Source organism: Tympanuchus pallidicinctus, unplaced genomic scaffold, assembly GCF_026119805.1.
Source record: "Tympanuchus pallidicinctus isolate F22 unplaced genomic scaffold, pur_lepc_1.0 scaffold1, whole genome shotgun sequence".
Lineage (NCBI taxonomy): Eukaryota > Metazoa > Chordata > Aves > Galliformes > Phasianidae > Tympanuchus > Tympanuchus pallidicinctus.
This window is the reverse complement of record NW_026294618.1, coordinates 22,557,808-22,575,549: the sequence shown is the minus strand read 5'-3', so window position 1 is coordinate 22,575,549 and position 17,742 is coordinate 22,557,808. Positions and strand designations below refer to the sequence as shown.

At 43.8% G+C, this 17,742-nt stretch overlaps 1 protein-coding gene across 1 annotated transcript in view; it reads left to right on the top strand.

The window, feature by feature from the left end:
* Nucleotides 1-602: 602 nt before the first annotated feature.
* The window catches only part of GCLC (glutamate-cysteine ligase catalytic subunit), a 31,770-nt gene continuing 14,630 nt past the window's right edge, over nt 603-17,742 (top strand). Inside the window, exons 1-3 of the mRNA XM_052676757.1 lie at nt 603-856; nt 14,000-14,112; nt 15,417-15,599. Coding sequence (XP_052532717.1) covers nt 707-856; nt 14,000-14,112; nt 15,417-15,599 — 446 coding nt within the window. The 5' untranslated portion in view covers nt 603-706. The remainder of the gene's footprint in view (nt 857-13,999; nt 14,113-15,416; nt 15,600-17,742) is intronic.

Here is a 17,742-nt window from a genome sequence, read left to right as displayed (position 1 = left end):
CTCTCCCTTCACCTAAGGTTCAGCTTCTTGCTCGTCTCCTTATTTAGATGACGCTTTTGATAGCAGCGACACAGCCCTTCTTCCGTTTTGTATCGAGCCTACAATGCACAGCGTGACACTTCCCGCCTTCCCAGTGACGAACGTGGCTCCGGTTCGCCGCGAGGCAATGAGCCGCGGCCTCTCTCCCCTCGGCACAACGGGACACAACCGCAGCGCGGGAAGCGCGGCCCGAGCACGAGCGGCTCGGCAGGGCGAGGTACTGCCTTCTGAATCTGAAACTGTCTATTGACTTGTCTCAAGAGGACCCGAGCGCCCATCTCGCCGCAGCCAGGTGCTTACACAGACAAACGTGCAGGAACGAACAGCGTAAGCTCCTTCCCGGCCTTTGTCCGGCAGGAGTGAACGTCTCGCATCCCTCGATCCTCCAGGAGGGCCGGGCCGGGCCGGACCACCCGGCCCTGACGGCCCAGCACCGCCACCTTCTCCGCCGTGCCCGCGGAGCTGCCCGCGGGGCGCAGGAGCCGGGCGGAGCGGCGGGGCGGGGCTGCCGGCGGAAAGTGCTGAGTCACGGCCTGACGCGCCGCCGCCGTCACGTGCGGCGCCGGGCTCGGACCCGCCGCGCAGCGCGGCGCTCGGCGCAGATCGTTCCGAGCTCGTGCTGCGGCTCGCCGCTCGTTTCCGATCTCCCTCGCTACCCGGGGCCGGCATGGGGCTGCTGTCGCAGGGCTCGCCGCTGAGCTGGGAGGAGACGCGGCGCTACGCGGAGCACGTGCGGAAGCACGGCATCCTCCAGTTCCTCCACATCTACCGCGCGCTGCGCGACCGCCACAAGGACGTCCTCAAGTGGGGCGACGAGGTGAGTCCCCCCGGCGCGGCCGCCCCGCGCGCTGCCTCGGCTTTGTTTCCCCGCCGGCGGTGCCGTAGAGCGGCCGCCCGGCGCTTCCCGGAGCGCTCTTCGCCTTGAGCGAAGCGCTCCGCCGCGCTCTCCAGGCTGCGCGCGCGGCCCCGTTCTCCCCCGCGGTCGGCGTGCGAGGGGCCGCGGGAGGCGGTCGTGCTGCCGCGGGCGGGCCCTGCGCGCTCGGCTGTCCGGACGGGCCTCGGCCGCACCGCGCGCGGAGTCCCGGACCGGCGGGGTGAGGAAGGGAAGGCCGCCTGCGGGCTCTACTGGAGGCGGCCGCCGCGGGGCTGCCCTGCGCCTGCCTGGCGCAGAGCCTCTCGGCGCTGTCCGGCCGTAAAGGCCTACGGGAGCCCGTCCGCCGCATCCGCGCTTTGTGCCGCCGCCCCGCCGAGCTGCGCTTGGCGGCGACCCCGGGCCTCTGGGAGCAGAGCCTGGCGCTTACAGGTGCTTGTTACCGGTGGAAAACGCCGTTCTCCTGCACGGCAAGACCTCGTGTCCTCCGCGCGTTCTTCTGGCTGCTCGGGGGTTAGCGAGACAAACTGAAATGGTTGGATATATCTCTGTGTGACACTGGTGTTCCTGTGGCTGCTGCACGGCTGAGGCTGTGCTGGCAGCAAAGAGCCTCACAAGTTGTAGGTTCAGGAGTAAAAATGGAACAGAGAGTACTCCTGTTACTCCAGCGCTGAACTTGAGGGTTTCCTCATGAACCTTTAACAGAGGTGCCCGCCTCTAGTGTAAGTCAGCCTTGTGTTCTCAGGTATGGTTCCATATCCACAGTAGGTGAGGTAGATCTGCAGGCATGCTGGCCCAGGGACCCTCTCCCTGAGCTGCTACCACTGTCCAAGCTCAGGACCTGGCCTAAGCACCAGTCACTTGATCATATCTTAGCGTAGGCTGTTCTCACAGCAGCACTTCACAGCAATCCAGCAAGCTGTGGTTAAGGTGAGGCAAGCAATAGGAGGTGTGTAGGAACAGGTGAGCAACAGCAGCTGCTTGTTGTTGAGTGTGCATTGTTATGTTCGAGTCACTGGGTTCATCGCCTAGCTGTGGTGTAGCAAATGATAGTAACCTCAGGTGTAGCAGCTTGTCTTTATTCTGTACTGTACAATCTTTGTATTATGCAGCCTTAAGGCATGCATTAGTGTGTTGAGTTTGTGCCACTCTGCAGTTGTGCAAAGCAGAATCACATCTGTGTAGCTTGCTGTGCTGTAGGCAGATAGTGTGGAAAGCAGTGTTTGTTTTCATATTTTTTTTTCTTCCAATTTCTGGTTATTAGAAAGTGGACTCACGCTTACACCGTCCAGCTGCCAGCTGAGCAGTTATCACTAACTTGCCTTCTGTGTGTTTTGACTCTCATGTGTAAAGTCACAGCCTGAAGGTATGTTACTGTCTTAAAAACTCATGTAGACAGAAATCGAGGAGGATGACAGGCCTCAATGGTAGCAATGAAATCAGGATAAAGAAAATTACTTCTGTGCTAACAAGATGTTATTGAGATATAGTTTGGCAGAAGATACTTTTTTCAACTTTGTTTTTGAGGACTACTTGCGAGCAAAACCCAACTTCTGTAGCACACACTGAGTTTGTCTTTCACTGCAGACAGTGCAAGTATTGGGCACATTGCCCTAATCTCTCTAAAACTGTTGTGGGGAGGAAATATGATGGCTTTATACTCACTAGCAGACAACCTTAGTCTTGATCGAATTATTATCAGGGTTCTATCACACAGCATGTGCTGTCAGACTCCTTGAGAGAGCATTGGTGATCCTTTAGGATGCTTGTAACCTGCTGTAGACTCCAGTGGTGCCAGATGAAAATGCAGGGAGCCGTTGTGTGGCTGTCTGCCTCCTGCTGCCAGTCAAGAGCGCTAAAGAGAGGGGCTGACAGAACGTTGTGGTGGCACTTGATCAGAATGAAGCTGAGCAGCAACTGCAGCTCCCACTGCTGCTCTGTACTCTGACTACAGAACTGGAGAGGTCAAAGCATTGGCTCTGTTGCCTCTGAGACAGCCAGCTTCTTGCTTGCGGTGTTAGGAGAGCCAGGGTCTCTGCTGAACTGATGTTGGCTTTCTGAGGTCTGTTTTCTGGGGGCTTTGTTTTCTACGAGCGTGAAGATTTTGTTTGAACTTTTTTTTGAAAAGAAAGATGTAGATATACTGCAGAATAAGACTCGCTTAAAAAAAAATCTTTCTAAACATCTCTTTGAAGCCGTGTTTGTAGGTAAGTGTCCTTTGCCCCTTAATTACCATTCTGCCTCATCTACTTTAAAACTCCCTGTTAATGCTTGGCATCTCATGGCTGTGGAAAATACAAAACATCAAACTGCCTCATTATCCATCATTAAACCTCTCTTTATGATCCTTGCCTTAATGCCTGTCTCACATTCTCCTGAGGTTTTCTTCCTTTTCTCCCCAACAACAATGCATGGTTAACCATGTGTTCTCAGAGAAAAGTCACTAGATTTTTTTTTTTCTGTGTGCAGCAAATGCAAAAACTTTTAATCGCTGTATATGAGCAGAGGTATCAGGCACTACATGAGACAACTGGATTGTGCTGCTAGAAGTATTTGTGGCATCAAGAGTTTAAAAATTTTCTTTGAGAGTAAGACAAAACCTACTCCGTTGCTTCCCACCTTTCCTGCTGAAAGCTGTCTTGTGTGCTCGTGTGCTGTGCAGTGCCTCTGCTCTGCTGTTTGCATTCCTCTAGCTGACAGCTGTTGCTTAAATTTCACTTTGCAGCTTAATGTGGACATTCAGATCAGACAAGTGGAATGAGTGGCTCTTGGCTAGGCTCAGTTCCATCACTTTGTGCTGCGTGGGCATGTGTGTGTGCAGAGTAACAGCATCTCATGCAGATCTGCATATGTGGATACACATCCATTAGTACTTACGTGTGATAATTCAAGTTTTTTTGCCATCTGTTTCATCCATGAATGGGACAGGTTGATGTTCTGCAGGCTGAATGCCTGTCTGGGCTGGGAAAGTGATGCAAGCAAGAAGAGCTGGAAGAAGGAAGTTGAAGGAGCAAAAACCTGTAAAGAGTATATGAAAGTGTTTGGAGGGAGGTCCCCTCAGAAGAAAAGCTGTTGAGAGCAAGGATGAGCAACACGTGATGGTTTTATTTGGAAGCACATGCAAGTTAGATGGCATCTGACTTGTCTTGCTTAAAGAAATCGGACATAACCATTTCTTCATTGTGTGAGTCTTGCTGCTGTCAGTGTTAGGCCATAAAGCGCACTGTGCATCTTCAGTTGTTGTCTTTGTGCTGACAGGGACTAATTTTAAAGACGTGACTTTTATTATATTTGGTACTGAATTGTATGAGACACTACGAAATGTGTAGCGTACTGCTTGCAAGTGGTAGTCTTCCTGACTTCATTCTGTTGTGGCTTTTCTTTTGTTTCCTGCATAATGTTGCTTTCTCAGTCTTTTACCTTCTTTTGGTCTGTTTTCTTTTCCTATTTTTACTTTTGATTTACTCTTTTTAAATTATACGTTGTAAATTGAGAATGGAAATGAACATTTTCTGCTCAGCACTTCTTAATGCAGGCAGCAAAGCATCTTTTCTCTGAAGGTGCTGGAAGAGAAGTCAGAGGGTTTTTGGCAAAGTGACTCGCAAGGTGTTACTTCTGAGGAGAAGATCTCTAAAGTTTTCTGCTTTTTCTTGATAAAAGCCCGGACTGTAAAAAGAACTCCTCATCCTTTTGAATAATTCTTCTCAAGGACCTAGCTACAGTATTAATGTCTTGCTGCAGTTCATGGCTTTTGTTTTTTCCAGACAGGAACAGCACAGTGCTGGGATCAGTGACACTGCACCAGAGCCTACAGAATTTCAGGCTGGTAAAGTCATCGCTACAGCTGAAGGAAATGAATTTGGGTTCAGATGCACGTGGTTTGAGGCTCCTGTTTAATATTTGTGACTTATTTAAAACCAGAGACAAAGTCTAGGGCATTTTTTTAACAATGATTAATCTAGCTTATCTGCTGTATGAAGTAAGCGTCGTTCCTGTCTCTGAAACATGCAACTGAAGTTTTGGTCACTACTGCTCTAAAAGACTGCAGAGGCCCAGTGAGAGACATGCAAGGAGGTGCTCAGATACAGGCTCTCTGCTGGACTCTCTCCAGCAGATGCCTGTCTTTTTTCGTACTGGAGAGTTCAGAACTGGACGCAGTACTCCAGGTGAGGCCTGACCAGGGCACAGCACAGGGGAAGGATCACCTCCCTTGACCTGCTGGCCACACTCCTTTTAATGCATCCCAGGATCCCATTGGCCTTCTTGGCCACCAGGGCACACTGCTGGCTCATGGCCAACCAGTCAGAAAGCTAATGGAACAGAAAAGCAGCAGATGTAAAGCAGTTATCTTAGAAGGACAAAGGTTAGGTATCCTGTGGCATAGGAACTAAGATGGACGCCTACGTGGATGACGAGTAAGCAGTTTCTTAAGGCTTTTATTTACAAAACTCCACATGCTGCAAGATGTCCATCCCTCTGTCCAAACCACATAGACAATTTTCAGGTGGCTCATTGGGTTTCTTTAACATTCATCTGCAACTTTCTAATTAGCTTTTTACTGTATATATTGTAAACAAAACAGAAGAGCAATGAATTGCTTTTGTATTTTCCTTGCTATCAGTAATAGATTTTCCTTTTAAGAAAAACAAATAGTCAGGTCTTAATCTGAGGAGCTCATAATCTCACTTTGTTCAAAATGCTCTGCAGAAAGTACTTTAAAGCTTTTCATGAACTCTTGTGTTCGCAATAACACCAATGTATTATCACCTTAAAAAAGGGTGTTTTTTTTTTTTGTTTTAACATTTGAGCTCATGTTGCTTTAAGACAATCAGTTGTAGTCTCCCCCTCCCCCCGCAAAATTCCCCCAAACAATGCATTTTTGAATTTCTCTCATGCAGAAATTCCTCATGATGGCTCCCTGCCAGATGCAGTGTGTCTGGATGCATCTGAATGGTAGTTGTCTTAATCAATGCGCTTGCCTGCTTGCTGTGTGAGGAGAGGCAGCACTCAGGAATGATTGGGTTATATGTCACGTGTCTGCCTGTTCATACTTCCCCTCTGAGCTTTGACTAAATAAAGGGACAGTGGCATTATTTGTTTACAGGTAGTTGTGTTTCCTTTGTATTTTCATAGCTGCACTTGCTGTTTATTAGGGTAGTGTTCCTGGGGTATGAATTTAATACTGCTTGAAAGCTTTGAATGTTTGAGTACACAAATGAATATACCAATGAATGCAAATATATCTCCTTAAATCTTGATTTGAACAAGGTAGGTGCCCTTAAAGAGTCATCTTGTTTATTCCTTCCCTGGTTGGTTTGGCTGACAGTTGTGAAACTGCACTTCTGCCCTGCTTTAATCCTTGTATCACAACTGTAGCTGTTAGCCTCCTTGCTGATTAATTATTCGCTTCAGCTGCTTCCTTCTCAGTTCTTCTGTGACCACATTGCAAGACTTGCTCAAGCTGTAGTGTAGCAGCTGTGAGCCAATGTGGTTGGGTGTGCTGAGAATGCAGCAGTGCAGAGCTCGCAGCTCTGTCCAGTCCTGCTGGAAATAGTGTGCACCTTCCCTCAGACTGCTCACGTGTGGTAGGTGCTGATCTGTTTCCATATAAAACATGGCGCGTCTCTGCAGTGCTCTACAGACACCGTGGGAAATGGATCTGGTGGCTCTTTCTGTGGAAATTGCTGTGTATAACTTTCTTTATACCTGGTGGTTGCTGCCGTGGCCTTGCCTGCATTACCTCCTCAGCTTAAAACAGATGGGACTGCAGAAGAGATGAGCAAACAAACAGGAAGAGAAATGCAAGGTACCTAATATTCAGAAGACTTGAGCTGTTAGGCTGAGGAAATATGTGGGAGCCTACATTTGGAGAGAGAACACAGGTCTGAGGGAAGTTTAGCTCCAGGGCTCCCAGAAGTTGTGCTGGGATTTGAGAAGCTCCTCCTAACTGCTGCTGCAGAAAAAGAACAAAACAAAAAGCACAAACACAAAGATTTGTACATCCTGGTGTTTTCTTTACCCTAAACTGTTCGGAAAGCAGAAGCGATTCTCAATTCTTTCTATCTCAACAAGTAAAAAATACAGGTACAAGTCCTTTGCCTCACATTATGCTTTCAGTTTTCTTTATTTAAGCTGTGTATCAGTTTGGAGTTGCTCCCATAAAGTTTCTTAGTCTAATCCTACAGGTATTTGGCTGTGTTATACTGAGTGTTTCATCAAATAGTTTATAGTTGGTTGCTTTTTCTAAAGCTAATTTTGTAGTTCATGGAGAATGTTTTGGAGGGCTTTTTTGTTTGTTTGTTTTCTCTAAACAAGCCATAATCTGTAATAAATAGCGACTGGGGCCCCACAGTATGCATTGATCTCCTCCTCCACAATCACAGATTAAAATAAAAGGAGTTTTAATTATCTGCTGCTTGTATATTTCAGATAGAGAAATATTCTGTTCTGTTCAGTTAATTTCCTCCCTTGCGTGGATGTCAAATGAATTGCCATCATCTTGTCATGGAATTACCATCTATTGTTTCAGCGTAATTCCTCTTTTGCTACCGACTTGTTCTTGCTGTGCAGAGGTGTTATCTCAGTTAATGGTATTGGAAGGGCTCAGTAGGAGGGATGGGTACGGGAAAGGGGTTTTCTTCATCTTTTCTCTCTCTATCTTTGTGATACTAGAGGCAGTGTAGAAGCTTGTGGCGTCTTGTTTAACAGTTGAAGAAATTATCTATTACTAGTCTACAAAAATTTCTAGCCTGTGAGAATTAGAAAGTACAGCTGTGCCAGAAAGACTTGTGCTTTTTTGTCTTAAATCTAAAAATTCATGAGTATCTTAAACTTGTCATTGGAGAAATGTGACACTAACATCATCTTAGTCTTTTATAGTATTACCTCAGATGTGACCCAGTTCAACAACTGAAGAGGAGATGCTTTGTTCTCTGATGTGTCCACGTCTTGTACCGGGGAGGAATGCAAATAGTTACAACCTCTACTTTTGAGTAGCCCAGCTTCCTGGTGTGTGTGCAACACAGGACATCCTCTCGTCATGTTAAATCACGTGCAAAAAAAGATTTTATTTATTTATATTTTTTTTTGCAAACCTGATGTCAACAAGTGGGAGGGGAGCAGGCAGGAAGCCTTAGCTAGGTCTGTTTTGCCTCTTCATTTTCTGCAGCTACGTCTGCTTCTGCATCTTCATCTTTTGTGTGGTACAGAAGTGCTTCAGCTTTGTACTCTCAGTGTAATAAACATCAGTGACACTGGGTTTTTTGTTACTGTTCTTTAAGAGCACGATTGCTGTAGGTTGGTTTTGTGTAGAGTTGCAGGCTGCTTACTGGATTAGCTGCTCCAAGGGTGCTTGATCAAAATTATGCATTTTAGGAAATACATTTGAGTAACAAACTTAAATAAATAAGAAGTGTTTTAATGGCAGAAAATAGGGATTGCAGTCCCATGAGCCTGGCTGCGCTTTGTGTTGTGTGAGTGATCTCAGGGCTTGCTGAGAAATGGGGGCACCGGCTTCATCTGCGATGCCAGAGTTGTTTTCCTCCCAAGTTCTCTCCCTCAGGACTTGGACTCTCCTTTGTGGGCCTGCAAACCTTTCATTAAATGTTATGAGCTGGTTATTACTGTGCCTATGTTTTATGACAGCAATGGTGAGAAAGTAACCCCATTAAAAAACATCACATGTATCACGAGTACTTACGGGAAAAGCAGAATTTTCTGTGTTAACACTGTAGACCTGCAGTAGAGTTTTTTAATGGGCAGTCAGGTTATTAAACCTTTGTTCTTCTGTAGATTGTCATTTTAATGAAATGTGGCATTTTAATGATGCAGTAAGTGACCAATAAACGTTCTAAGGAATTACATCTTTTGCCACAATGGAGCTTAATAACTAGTGAAAAGAGCTTGGGTTTTTTGTTTGTTTGAGGCCATTGGGAATAAAGGTTAACTTTAAATGTGTGCATAAATATGTGAGGCATACTGCATGAAAAGACTGTAGATGTTTTTGTGGCTTCTGGGAACAGTAAACAAAAGTCTGGAGACCTTGTTCAGTACTGAGGAAGAGATTGCTTTTTTTTTTTTTTTTTTTTAAAGCTCCAGGCCAAGGGGGAAGTATGAATCCAGAGGCAGCTGCTGAACTGGCGTTAAGGCAACTCAAGTAATTGCTCCAAATACTCATGTCAGTGGTTGCCCAGTGAAGGCACTGCTAAGGAAAAAAACATCAGTAAGGTTGTCTTCGAGGAAGAGTGGTGGTCTGTGAGTCATCCCAGGCTGTTCTGTGTCTCCCATGACTCATCTGTGTCAGTTTATTAGCCTGGGTAGAGAAGTCCAGGGAAAAGGTGAATGCAGAGGTTGTTTTTCCCCAGGAGGAAAGAGCAAGGCAGAGAGCATGCAAACTTACCCTTTCCTCTCAAAACTTTTTCTATACATTCTATTATTATTCTATTCTTATGTATATTCTATATACATAATTCTTTCAAAATTATTTCATAGAATCATAGAATCACCAAGGTTGGAAAAGACCTAAAAGATCATCCAGTCCAACCGTTCACCTGTTCCCAACAGCTCCCACTAAACCATGTTCCTCAGCACAACATCCAGTCTTTCCCTCTGTTGTATAATCTCAGCCTCTTCAGCACCTTATTTCTGAGTTTACCAACGTGCAAGTCTGGATGCTTCCATGAATATTTATATACAGAAACTGCTCATGGCAAATACACTGTACATTAAAAGCGTCTGTCAAACACTCTGGAGTGGGGCCTTGGCACTCAAATATCAACCAGGCTTTGGTCTTGGTGTACTTAGCATAACAGTGTTACGTTGAGTGCCCTAAGAAGGGGACTGATAGTGGAAAATTGGCCCCTGCCAAGGCGTGTGTTTGTACACCGATACTCGTTGGACGCGCATCAATTCTTGTTTCTGCGAACTGCTGCTGAAACTTTGCTTGACTTATGTGTCTTAAAACTAAAGTGGTATGCTTTGTGAAGAAAGAATACATGTAATTAATAGAAGTACATGAATTGTAGCATGCAGTTTTAGACATGCTTGCCCATTTCCAAAAAACAATTAGCTTCAGCAGTGCTGCTGGGCAAGTCCAGTAACAGCTACTTGGCTTCTTGTGTAGGAAGAGGTTTGGCTCCTTCCCAGCCTAGGCTGGTTCGCAGTCTTGCCTGCAGTCGAATCTACAGAGGCAACATGAAAGAACTTTGAAAAGTTTTAACATTTCTCCAGCAGGCAGCTGTAAGAAGTAAACCTGACAAATGAAGCAACTGTGTTCTAGGAACTGTCCTGCCAACAAGGTGCCCCAGGTCCAGAAGCACAGCCACCAAGTGAGGGATGGGGCTGTCCTTCTGGGCTGTTTTACCTCCAGCACTGTGCGGGCTTTAGGTGCTGTAATAGAAGAGAGCATAAAACAGTTTGACAGTGTCAAAAGGAGGGCTGTGAAGATGGTGAAGGGTCTGGAGGACAAGATGTAAGAGGGGCACAGAGGCCCCTTACTGTGTTCAGAGCAGGCAGTGCGTGGGGGGCATCGTGGTGGGTGCATCTCTTCACAGGGAGCAGCGGGGCGGTGCTGAGCTGTGCTCTCTGCTGACAGCGATGGCCCTGGGGAATGGCATGGGTCTGTGTCAGGGGAGGATTAGGTTGGGTGAGGGAATGGTTCTTCACTGGAGGACAGCAGGCATGGAACAGGCTGCCGAGTTCAAGGAGTGTTTATGCAGTGCTCTCAGACACAGAGTTTGAATTTTGCATGGTCCTGTGTGGAGCCAGGAGCTGGATTCAGTGATCCTTGTGGATCCTTTATAGCTTGGGATGTTCTGTGACTATTCTGTGATGCTGAAGGTCTCCACTCTAGAAAACAACGGGGTGAAAGTGGTGTGGATGCATTCTGTAGTTGCAGCGTGCTGCAAGTTAGTGGTTGAAGGAAGCTGACAAGGGATATTTTTTCTTTTATGTTGGCTCAAAGGTAGCTCTTTTATACTTGAATTAATTTACTGGTGTGGACATTTATTTGTTATTTGAACTTTTTTGTAGTTTTGCTGTAGGTATTTTACCGCTTTCACTTCTCTGTATTCCTCGCCAGTTTCTAGTTCTGTTTCCCAGTGATCTGTCCACAGCATTTCTGCAAGGTGAACATAGCCTTCTTGGTCAGAAGGCTTTGTGTATTGGAACTGTGTTGTGCACCCCACTGCAGGGAGGAGTCTTTGGTCTTCACTGGTATCTTCATACTGTGCATTCCAGATGGGAAAAAGAGACGTGATGCTTTAGAGCAGGAACACCACCTGAGTGCATGAATCTATGGTGTGCCTTTCTTACAGCAGCAGAGTGTGCTTCTCTAGTAGACCTAAGTAATGCTTCTTAGCTGTGTGCCTTAGTAATTTGACCTAGTGTGTATTTTGCTGCTCACTTGGTAGGCTAGTTAAAACTAGGGAGAAAAGAGAACTGCAAGAGTTTGTCAAAGTAAGTTTGAGGTGAAACTCACACAATTGACTTTCAGACTCAAAGCAGTTACAGACGTGCTGATGCTTTCAGTTTGGCCACGACTCTCTGAACATTTTTGTGGATGAAAAACAAGACAAGTCTGTGAATGAAGAGTTCAAGTTAAATGTGAAAGTGTGTGAACTGTGAATTTGTTTCTCTTTTTTAGCTGTAGGCTAAATCTTTTGATGAGCTTTAATTAAATTCTTTCAGAATGCCCATTCAGTCAGTCAGTCTGTCTGTTGGCAAGATATTCTGTAGCAACTTCTAATTGTTGGCAGCTGTCTGAAGTTCTTCTTTCTCATTAATTTTAATGCCAGATCTTCTGTGTGTTAAGACAGCTTTGAAGATTTAGTCAGTGTTTCTGGGGGCAAGAGTAGCAGTTGTTTTTAAAGCTAGGTGTGTAAATGGCATATATTCACTGCTGTACTCAGATCACAAAACGTTGTGATTTCCTTCTTAACTTAATGCTTCTTTACATTCTGCTGGTTTATTTTCTTTTGTGATGCTTCTAAACAATATATAATATAGTTCATAAAGAACAAAATATAATAGAGTTTTTTAAGATAGGAGGCTAATCACAGGAATGTGTTTATACACAGTGACAGATGTTGGCCTTTTGGTGTCTCTGAAGTACAGCTGCAATTCTTTCACCTTTTTCTGTTCTCAGTCCCTCCTGAAGGGTGCCATAAGGGCAGTGTGGAGGCCAGGTGCACAGGAGGCTTGAAGACAGGTCTGTGACTAGGTATTATGAGTTGAACTGTGCACTGAAGTACTCCTGATAGGTTAGGAGTGAAGGTAAGTTGGCTGAAGCTTTTCCAAAGCAAGAGGTGGTGTTGACTGTGGTAGGAACCCAGGAAGTGTGAAAGAAGTCCCTTTGTATGGCCACTAATCGTGAGTCAGGTGTCACTTGATAAAAACTAAATCAACGCTTGAGTGCATTCCAGTTGCCTGTTGTCTTATCTTGAGCAGATTATTGTAGCATAATGCACACAAACCACAGAGAAACTCTGTGTTGCACAGAAACTAGAAATCACTATGTATCTTTAGGGGATTAAGATTTGATCTTGCAAAGTATTGAGAACATGCCTAATTGCTCGATTAGTTCCTCCAGGATTTGTGTATAATCAGATTCTATAGAATTACAGACATTCTCAGATAATTCTGGTTTAGATTTAATCATAAACCCTGGCAGAATATTACATTCATTGTCACTGTAGCTAGCAACAGCTCTTCTATGAATGCCAAAGTAACCAAAGACTAGGAAGCTCACAAATCCATTTAGTGTGATGGGAAACACTCCACAGGCTTTCCTGTGCTTTGCCAGACTGTTTTCCCAGATGCATCTCTGTATAAAAAGATGTTGTTGCCAGTTTGTACACTGGCACTTCAGAATCAGTGCTTTGTGTGAATCTCCTGGCACTGAGGTAGAGTTGTTCACAAAGTACCTCTGGGTAAATGATGGTCAGAAATCATAACTAAGTGCAAATGCTGGTAAATTCTACCTGTGGAAGTATAGTTTGAATTTATAACTAGAACTGGATGTTTGCATTACATTAGTTGTGAAGGACTTGGTTTAAGAGCTGCGAACACAAAGCATTGTGTATCAGTGCTGGTCCAGTCAGGACTTTTTGAAGCCATTACCCTTGTGATGCATTTCCATCCATGACTTCTGATTTTACTTGGCAAGTAAAGCATCCCCTTCCAAATGTCAGAAAATAGAGTTGTGTCAGTAAGGGTTGAAGGGTTATAATGTCCAGGCAGCTGTCAGGGTGCTCTGCTTGGTAGTGCTCTACAAGTCTGTGAAGGAATTTTGGTAGCAAACATGCATCAAGATTAGAAAGGTTGAAATGAGAGTGTTCTGAGTGTTCAGGCAATCTGGTAGGCAAACTGTTTCCTTCAGACCTTTGGCACAGCACTGGAGTTGCTTTCAGCAGCAGCTTGAGAGATTGAGGTCTCTACGTGCATGGCATAGGAGCGAGTGAGGGGGGCAGCCAGGAATAGAGGCAGGCGGAGGTCCTGAAGCACAGCGAGATGAGGTTAGGAAGGCAGGGAGGGAAGAGAGGCTGTGAAAGAGAAGCTGAAGCAAGCCCCCTGTGCTGTACTAAGAGCTGCATTAATAGCAGCCTGACGCTGTTTGTTACAACTGTGGACTTCCCGTAGTGTAAATGAGACTCTGTTGCACCACCCTTGATGACCAGTCACTTGTTGGAACTATAAATGGATGTCCTGTTTGTAGAATGAGGGCTTTTTGTTTTTATCAGCTGCAGAGACTAACCTGTGGGATGACAGACGTTTGTGGTTAGCAGTTTGCGTGGGGTTTTAGCTTTACAAAGCCAGAATCTTTCTCTGAAGTGTCTGCGGTTAGAAAAAAAAAAAAAGTCAAATTTCAAGAAACTTCAGCTGATCTGAAGATGAAGTAAGCATGCAGCTATCTTCTCCAGTGTTGTTTACCATATTCATAGGTAGCCATGGGTTTTTTTTAAGCTTCTGTTAAGTTCAGTGTGAAATTTGACATCTCTTTATGCTTGATGCTTGAAATCATGTGCCAGTGAGAGTTTGTGTATGAAGAAAACTCTACCACTAACTGCTTATTTTCTTTTTATTACTTACAAGGTGGAGTATATGTTAGTAAAATTTGACCATGAGAATAAGAAAGTACGCTTAGTGCTGAGTGGTGAAGAAGTTCTTCAGACGCTGCAAGACAAGGGGGAGAAGATAAACCCCAAGTAAGTAGCTGTTTCCTGTTGCTTTTTTTTCCTCTTCTTGTGATGTTGTACAGGATTTTGTACAACTGATTTAACTTGAAGTCTGCTTTTTGTAAAGCAGTAAGTCACAGGTATCAATATTCACAGATTCCAGTGGGATGCAAGCGGTGAAAGATTTTGAGTGCATCTGCAGGTTTTCCATGGACCTTTGATTTTAGACCTTGTAAAAACGAAGGACGTAATGATGAGCATTCAGAAGTTTCAGTTTTAGGTATTTGTTTTGTCTTGCTCTGGTTTTGTGGTCATGTGTACGGAGTGCCTGCATACCAGAGCTTCCTGCCCAGTGGAGCGCGTGCGCTCTCAGTGCATCCCTGATTGCAGGAGCAGATGAGGTCTGTTGAAGGGAGCTGTCATCTTTGGAAGCACTGTCCCATTTTTGATAGATTTAGAAAGATAGACATAAAATGGCAGGGCAGTTCTTTTCCATCCTCTTCTCTCCTGTGGAATTTGCAACAGTAATTAGATTTCCACTTAAGCTAGCCATAGAACTGCAGTTCTATGCAGCTTTCTAATTGGTGGCAACAGATCTTTGTTTCCCAAGCAGAGAAACGAGATCAGAGATAGCAAAGTGTTTTGACTGAAAAGAGCTAGCACTTAGAGGAAGCTAGAAAAACTGCTGTGGTGATGAAAGGTCTTTGTGCCCCAGGCGCCTTAACCTATGTCATCCAGAAAGGCTTGCCTGTTTTTGCTTCTCAGTAGAGGGACTGGAATGCCAGCAAGAAGAAATACCTCTGTATTTAAGTCTTTTGCTTGAAACCACTGCTATGTGAAAGAACAGCAAGGAAATGCTGCTTGCCTTTGGACTCTGTGGAGGTGGCTTGTCAAGAAAGCAAGCTGTTTTTCAGGGTGATTGCTGGTGTCTTAAACTTCATTTCGTTTCTTAACCTGATAAATTCATGATATCTGACCAGGTTTCCATTAGCAGCAGAAAGAAGAAATAGGGCATAACTTCCTTGCTTTGTGCTGTGGCAAGTTAAAACCCCAAGAAACAAAAGATTGAGATATACTGAAGGCAGTTGCAAGATGACATTAAGCAGATTCTGCTTGCTGCATTATGCAACAAACTTTCTAGCACAAAACTGTGCTTTAACTTCTTTTAGCTGTCTCCTAGTGGTGCGATCCATTGGAATGTACATTGTGGTACTCCATCAAATAATCAGCTTTAGGAGATTTTTCTTTCAAGTTGCATTTGTCTGAAACTCATGCTATTAATCCATCTTCTGTAAAGTTATAGAAATATTTAAATAAGGCTGTTTGTGTTAAAGCCACCCAACACTCTGGCGACCAGAATATGGAAGCTATATGATTGAAGGCACACCTGGGCAGCCATACGGGGGAACCATGTCTGAATTCAACACTGTTCAAGACAACATGAGGAAAAGGAGGCAAGAGGCCGCTTCTGTGCTGAAAGAAAATGAGGCTATTTGCACTGTGACGTCTTTTCCAAGGTGAGATTGCTGTTTCAGATGTGTAATGCTGAATTTCCTTTCCTCCTTATTCTACTTAAATGCTTTTTCATAGAATCATAGAATGGCCTGGGTTGAAAAGGACCACAGTGGTTATCTAGTTTCAGCCCCCATGCAGTGTGCAAGGTTGCCAACCACTAAACCAGGCTGCCCAGAGCCATGTCCTAAGCTGTACAGTTAAACTGAGCAAAATATGACTCAATTAACAGTCTTGCTTTCTATAACTTTTTATTGCTGTGAGTCAGAAATAAATGAATGTCTTCTGTACTTCTAGGTTGCTTCTAATTTGTGATGATTTTGCAATAGAATGTCTGATTATTCATAACATAAAGTATTGTACGTACAATAGCCTGCAGTATTGGATTGGTATGGCACATCATACACAAAAGGCTTCTCTCTGTTTATTTTCCAAGCTTTGATGTTTATAAATAGCATTTGTAAAAAGTGGCTAACATGACCTGTTCTTTTTTTTTTCATACTACTTATTCACTGAAGCACACACATCCTTCCTTTTAAGGCTTTGAACACGATAGAAGAAGAATGTGATTATCATTACAAAATGAAGATTTAAAACTTTTATAATCCTGTATTTACCAAATCTAGAAAGCAGTACACCTCTCCTGAGTTCCCAAAGGGTACATTTCTTTATTTGTCTTTCATTGTGAAGAGACTCTTGATGAAATGCATTCAGAATGTGCTTCATTGCCTAGGAGAAACTGTATTTTGTGACCTTCCTTTCAAACACGGTTCTAAAGGAGGATTTAGTATGTTAGTTCTGGTCAGCCGAATAAATGAAAATAGGCTGAAAGCAGTGGGGTTCATTGGTTGGTCGGCTGCTTTTTTTTGCTCAGCTGTTTTTAGAAGTGAAAAAAGTTTTGCATTAGAATAGAAGCATTTGGGTTTACCACCTGGCTTCTTGTGTAGTACGGAATGAAATGGCCCTGAATTCTTACTGAGTGTGTGTACACCACAGAGTGTAACTTAGCAGCAAGTATCAGGTATGAAAATGCCATTGTGTATTCTACCTGAAGAACTCTCTGTTGATAAAATGCACTTCCTCTATATGACAACTGTACTAGACATGATGGCTTATATAAAGTCCGGTAGTTCAGTATATTACAGAATTGCATTTTGCCCTGTAACATAATGAAAAGATGATGTCAGTGAATATCGTATAAGAAGATTTCAGAGCCAGTCTTGCAATTAATAAAGGGAAAGAGAGGGACTCATCACCTTGTAGATACAGACAGTTTTTATGCTACTGTAGAAGCAATACATAAGACTTAAGCGAACACCAGTGAATAATAAAATGTGCAGTCTACATGTGATTTATGTTTGGAATGATTCTTAGCTTCATCCATCAGGATTTGTTCTCCCTAGATTATATACTTCCATATTACTGCCTTATGCTGTCTTGCCATTCCAAGTCTCTATTTGTTTAACTGTAATCCTGCTAACTTAGCTTATGAGATTTTTTTCTGTTGTTATTATAACCTCTACAGTAGCATACAAGTGTGTCTGTTGATGTGCAGATAGCATAGAAGAAAATCTGTGCATCTGAAAAGAAAGAAAATGTTAGAAGGAAGACCAAGAGTAGGCTTGTTCAGATGAATTCAGTTAAAATAAATTGCTTCAATGTTAAAACAACAAAAATAACACTAACTTAGAAGCTAACTGACTATCCCAGCTTTTAAATTTGTGAGCCCTTGTTGCTGGAGCAGAAAACTTTTCTTTCTGGACTGGAGCAATGCAATTACAGCGTTCTTTCTGATTCATCATGTAAGTGATAAAGTTGGATTTAAATGTTGTGGGACAGCTTGGATACTTCAGCTAAGAAGAAAGCAGTAGTGAAATATGTGTTGAACATAAGTCATTTTTACAGGAATATGAATATCCTTATTGGTATTTTGAGTAACTTGATTATAACTGTTTTCATATAGCCAAATATTGGAGTCTTTCTGGGTAATTCCAGCTTTATTTATTTACTCTGCAGTATGGAGGAATTAATTTTATGCAGCTTTACGTTATTTGACTCAGCTGGTATTGAAAAGCTACTTATTCTTGTTTCAGATGGTTCTTAAACTTGCAAGGAGGACTCCAAAGCAAAAGATTTTATTTTGATTTT